Below are 6,000 nucleotides of genomic sequence, written 5' to 3' on the forward strand. Positions count from 1 at the left end.
ATCATGACCTGAGCTGAAATCAAGAGTCAAACTCTGAACTAACTCAGCCACCCAGGCACCCCCATCTGTCTTTAAAAAACCATCCAAAGAATGCAAATAAGAGAAATATTAAGGGAGAATGTTAAATTTACTCTAATTATATTTAAGAAGTGGGTCATTTGCAAACTTTGGAATTACATTATTATTAAAAAACACTTTGAACACAATTGAAAAAATTAATTATGTCATAAGATCTGAGTGGAGAGCTGTTACTCTCAGGAAAGAGAATTAGCGTTTACTGAGCTTTTTAGCATGTAACACTGACCAAGTGCTGAACATTTCATATTTTATGGCATATAAGCTAAAACTCTTAAAAACTAGGAGATTTTTGACTCATTCTGAAGATGGAAAAACCAAGGCCTCTTGGAAGAGACTGGATACAGATTCACATCTCTCTGACTTTAAAGGCCAGCTCTTTCCACCTCCAAGATAGCAAGATAGCAAAGAATTTATCTATGCCATTGGCCATTCACACCAAGAATTCATTCCTGGTAGAACTTTTGTCACTTTATGTCCATTGAACACTTTACTTATGCTTGGGTAGATAAGCAAATGCAACCATTTTGGTGTCATTACCATAGTCATAAACTCCCTGTAAACATAGTTGATAGAAGGGTCAGTTCTGTTTCCCAGCCTGGAGCTTCACCAGTGGATTTGTAGTGTTAAAAACAGTACTTTTCCTCTGAATGAACTACAAAATAGACACAAAAATAGATGAATACTTCAGAGTCCATCACTGCCAATGACATCAAAGGAGCAAATTTATATTCTCCCTGTATTGATTATATGATGCTGTTAATGTTAGTGCTTCATTTTAAAGAACAGAGATAAAAGAAATGTGCCACAAGAGCATACTAGATATTAAAACTATGGTATCTTCTGAGAATTTTTATATGATCTCTTTTATAACTGAGAAAAATATTAGAAAAGGCACCCTGGGATAGTTGAGGGAGAATAGTTACAAAACTATTATTGTTGCTATCTAGTCCTTCAGGAATAAAACATATTGGCAAACATGCATTGAGTGCTTACTAAGTGCAAAACTCTTAGGCCTTTAATTATGATTGAGTATATATAGTCAAGAAATGTACTAGGGAAAGTTTAATCCATTTGGCCTATCTTATAAATCATATGAATTGCTTGAGGTTTGTCCATGGCAATTGACCTTGATTATAGGAAAGAATAATGAATGGATTGGCCACTTTGTGTCACCTATGGATCTGACCACATCCCAGTACATAATCAATATAGCCTGAGACAATCACTCAGGACTCTGAGTGGTTTTTCTTTAGCTATCTTATTGTAGTCATTTATTCAACATATATGACTGTATGTCTTCTATGTGTCAACCACTGTGCCAGTGGTTGAGAATACAGAGTTGAACAAGGTACATGCCCTCAATACAGTTAAAGAAACGCACAATCAAGAATAATTATAATTCAGTGTGACAAATCCATTGTAAAGTAGGAACTGAGCCCTATTGGAAGCAGAGGGGAAACATTTCTCAGCCGTGTCTCAGTTGAGGTGTCAGTAACTAGGTGGACAAGAGTAATGTCCCTGTGGGTTTACAGCAATGGTAATATATGGTAATAAAATTTCAGACACCCCAAGCAAGACTCATCCAGTAATTTATAAGGGATTAAATAGTAGTTGAGTCAAAGCTCCAAAAGAAATCATTTCCATCAGTGTTATAATGAGTTAAATATTATGCTCATTCAGCCTCACAAATTCAAATAAGATGCCAAAAACATCTTGCTGGGTAGTTTTATCTTTGCCTCTGCTTTCCAGCTAAATTATTTTTAATCTCTCCAGTTTCCTAAATCTCAAAAATAATCATGTGGACTCAAATCTTTGAAAAGCAGCATGTTGTCATGGAGGAACACTGGCTTAGAAATCAAGAGAATGGGATTCTGATGTGACTCAGCCACTCTTTAACTGCTTGCTTTTGGATAACTGGACCACCAGCCTGGACTCTAGTTTTCTTGTATGTAAAATTCTACAGGTGGACTAGATCCATTATTGCCCTGAGAAGGCTGATTCGAAGACCATCTTCTCTTACTACTTACCACCTTTCTCCTAGACAACCTTAATTTCTGGGAACTAAAAACTGCATGTTGGATTTAGAGTAAACACCTTTTGGTATGATCCCCCAGTTTGTAATTATTTTCTCTTTTCTGGGTTTCCGAACAGCTCTATATTCAATGATATGCATTTTTCTTAGTATTTAGCCACAATTGATTAGAGTGCAATAGACATGGCCAAAGGCAATCAATCCTCGTTTTTCTCCTGGGGCTTCTAGCATGGACTATTTCTGAACAGAGTAGATTTCAAATGTCAGATATGGAGAACAGTCACGATTTCTGCTGCATACGCTGAGAATGACAAAGAGATCTGTAGCATCTACAGTAAGATGACCATGCAGCAGACACAACGGTAGGAAGCAGAAAGAACTTCTTGGCTTTTTGACATTTTTGTTTTGTCCCTCTTAAAGCTCTTTTGCATTTTGCCATGAGTTCTAAGAGATTCCCCTGTATCCTTCATAATCTCTTACTTTTTTGCTTATAGTATCTTGAGTTTGTTGTGTTACTTAAAGTCAGAGTCCTAACTAATGCAAGATTAAAATGGAAAAGACTGCTAGGAAGTAACCTCTGTGTTGATATGTATAAAGGGTTTGTAGCCTGAGTTTGTTTGACATGCTCTTTGATTGATGACCACCTGGAACACTAGATAACAGAGCCCTCCATCTAGTTATATATTGGTAAAGTAAACCAATTCAAAGCAATGATTAATACATTAATACTGGACATGTAACAAGCCATTATTAATTCATAAGTTTGTCACAAACACATTCCCAAATGACCAGAATTTAAATGAATTTGCTTATTCTGATTAGAATTAGTATGATATTTCAAATGACACTGAAAAAAGTTGTGCTTCTGCTATGATAATCATCCAGGACTTATTTTCCCTTTTCATGTTGATGGGCCATACAGTAACCACGAGCTAATTAAAATTCATTTGGATCTTTGATTATCTCTTTAAAGCACCAAGCCAACCACCAGCTAACATTGCCTGGAAACTGACAAACTCTAAATTATGCCTGAACTGGGAACATGTAAAAACTATGGAAAATGAGTCTGAAGTGTTGGGCTACAAGGTGAGTATTTTGTTTCTCCCTTAATAATATCAATTAAATTACTAAGGAACCAAGAATGTCACAACCAAATAAGAAACAAATTTATACATTTGAAAATACAGGAATCTTTAAAACTTATTTGAAAAATGCTTAACATTGCCTCTTTCAAATTCTTCACTGAAAATTTTTATATGCTGCGGACAGTAATGTGTCATGGTACAACAAGAATAAAGTTTTTCTTCAAGCGACTCCCCCTTGCCATCAGAAGATGATGGTGTGTGTGAGTAGTAAGGTGAGATGAGAATGAAATCTACGAATATACTCAAATAGAATTTCTAGAACTTAGGCTGCAGTGGCATGTAAGCCTTTAACAATATAAAAGGAATCTAACAAGAGTATAGCCAAATACCCACAGCACATTATTTCTATCACTGGTAATGGACATCATCTCCTAGCAAATGCATATATCCAGTATTTGAAACGGGTCCAAACTAACCAGTGACTTTTCACAGCAAGCTCCAAAGGTAATAGCCTCAAGCTATTTAATTGAGATAAATCTATTGTCATTTCAGAAGCATTGGCCAAAGACAAAATCTTTGTTTTTGTTCTTGTTTTTGTTTTTGTTTTTTTTTAATTCCTAAGTTTAAGGAAAAGGCATAGACTGGATATTTCCATTCAAGGAGGACAGCATTTATAATGATACATTGTAGAGTGTTCCAGAAGAGTGTCTGGACCTTAAAAAAGCAACATGTCCTTTTAACTTTGATTCACTATTTTATTTAGATTCTGTATCGGCAAAACAGACAGAGTAAAACCCATATCTTGGAAACAAACAATACATCGGCTGAGCTTCTGGTTCCGTTTGAAGAAGACTACTTGATTGAAATAAGAACAGTTAGTGATGGTGGGGATGGAAGCAGCAGTGAAGAAATTAGGATTCCAAAAATGTCAAGTAAGTTGAATCACCATCGCTGTTGTAGATTTTGAATCTGGACAGCTGCAGCCTGAAATCTAGGCTCTATGAAGCTTTCCAATTCTTGTTTGAATGTTGGGTGAAAAAATAAAAGGTCTGTGTTTCCATTTTCAGTTGTGAACAAGAGGTGATGAGTCAATCTTTCTTTAAATAATTCCTCAAATTTGCAACATGCATACTTATTACAAACAGTTTCATGTTTCCTCATTTGAATCTCAAAAAGAAAAAAAAAGAAAAGAAAACACAACTGTGTGTCGTTGGTACATAATTCATTCTCTTGGTACAAAAATCAGGAAGTGTTTCTGTGGGTTTTCACAGGCTTCTTGGAGCAGGGACAGAAAATATGAAACGCATGTACTTATACCCCTATTCCCATATCCATCGCAGACATCACTAATCAATCATGGCTTGCATAGGGAGCTGAGTCGCAAATCTCAGATCCTCTCCATACAGTGTACTAAGCAGGTCACACCAATCAGTTGGGTTTAGCACATAATAAGATTTGTTATTTTTGCTTCAGATGAATCACTTGCTTAAAGTTGGGCCTCAGTGAAATCATCAGGCACCACATGTTGGCAAATCCTAATCTACCCTTCCGTCAGACTTGGTCAATTTAAGCATTTTCCTTTTTCATTTTTACATTTAAAACAGATAGCCTAGGATAGAAGACTAAAGACACTTCCTTGTATATAATATAAACAAAACTAGTATACTAAAACGTGTTATTTGAAGACAAATGATAGTATGCATTTTAGGTCTTGAAAATTAATCTAACAAGCAATTGTATTTTTTTCTCAAGATGTTTCATTTTATTTTTATATTTTGCAGGCTTGAGTTCCAGAGGAGTTCCAGTCTTAGAACCTAGCGTCTGTTTCCTGTCAATTGTCATCATTTTTTACTGTTTTGCAATTCAGCCACTTATACGATGAATAAAACCATAAATCTTTGAGAGTTTTTTGAAAACAAATCATTCTGTAAATAAGCTCTCCAGCCCCTATCACAAAATACATCATTAATACAGACTTGTTTGGAAAGAAAAAAAATGTATATTATTAAGATCTTGTAAATATCTATGGTACATTAATAAAACAGTTTTAAACACTTTTGAACTTTAAAGTTCGCACATGATTTCATATATTCTGAAAGTGCCAAATGATCCGTGAAGTTGTAACTGCTGTGGCTTTTAAGTGACTTATATGGAAAGTATAAATAACTCCCCTTGATGATGATGATAAATATGAAATAGATTTGAGTTATCATAGAAAATATGTATATTTTTACATGCTTCAGGCAATCTATGTAACTATTAAAAATGTTCACCCTACTTGGAATAAAATGTAATTATTTGTTTACAGTTGGGATTCTTTAAAAATGTAAGCTTTTCCAAAGCGTGATGTGCTTTTACATCTGAATGAGGTGAGGCCAGGAAATATTTGTACCCAGTAATTTATGTATATACATGATGTTCTTTTCAACTCACTTTCCTAAGAATCCCAGTAATAATAGTGGCAGGAGAAAGTGCCTTATGGTAAAGAAAAAGAAAAGAAGGGGAAGAAGCAACCATCTAAAACAATTTAACAAGTCTGGTATATCATAGGCAGTTTCTCACAGCAAAATTTAATTTTTTAAATCAATTTTGAAATCTCCTAAGAAAAAAAGTTGCATGAACAAGTCTCAGGTAATTATTACAAATTGTTAGCAATGCATGTGGCCTTTTTTTCATATAATAAATAAATCTATGATAAATAAATACACACATATATATAGCCAATCTTCTCTGCAACTATGAAAATAGTCCTACATTGTCCAAGTCTTATAAAGATTTTTGTGTGTTGGCTCTTCTGTAAGGTGA

The 6,000-nt window shown here is 34.7% G+C and overlaps 1 protein-coding gene across 1 annotated transcript in view; it reads left to right on the plus strand.

Moving 5' to 3' along the window:
- Positions 1–5,502, plus strand: part of LOC122487448 (contactin-6-like) — a 295,894-nt gene extending 290,392 nt beyond the window's left edge. Inside the window, 4 exon segments of the mRNA XM_043587958.1 lie at positions 3,084–3,196; positions 3,959–4,127; positions 4,977–5,037; positions 5,039–5,502. Coding sequence (XP_043443893.1) covers positions 3,084–3,196; positions 3,959–4,127; positions 4,977–5,037; positions 5,039–5,081 — 386 coding nt within the window. The 3' untranslated portion in view covers positions 5,082–5,502.
- The last annotated feature ends 498 nt before the right edge of the window (positions 5,503–6,000 follow it).

This window comes from Prionailurus bengalensis, chromosome A2 (assembly GCF_016509475.1).
Source record: "Prionailurus bengalensis isolate Pbe53 chromosome A2, Fcat_Pben_1.1_paternal_pri, whole genome shotgun sequence".
In the NCBI taxonomy this organism is placed as follows: domain Eukaryota; kingdom Metazoa; phylum Chordata; class Mammalia; order Carnivora; family Felidae; genus Prionailurus; species Prionailurus bengalensis.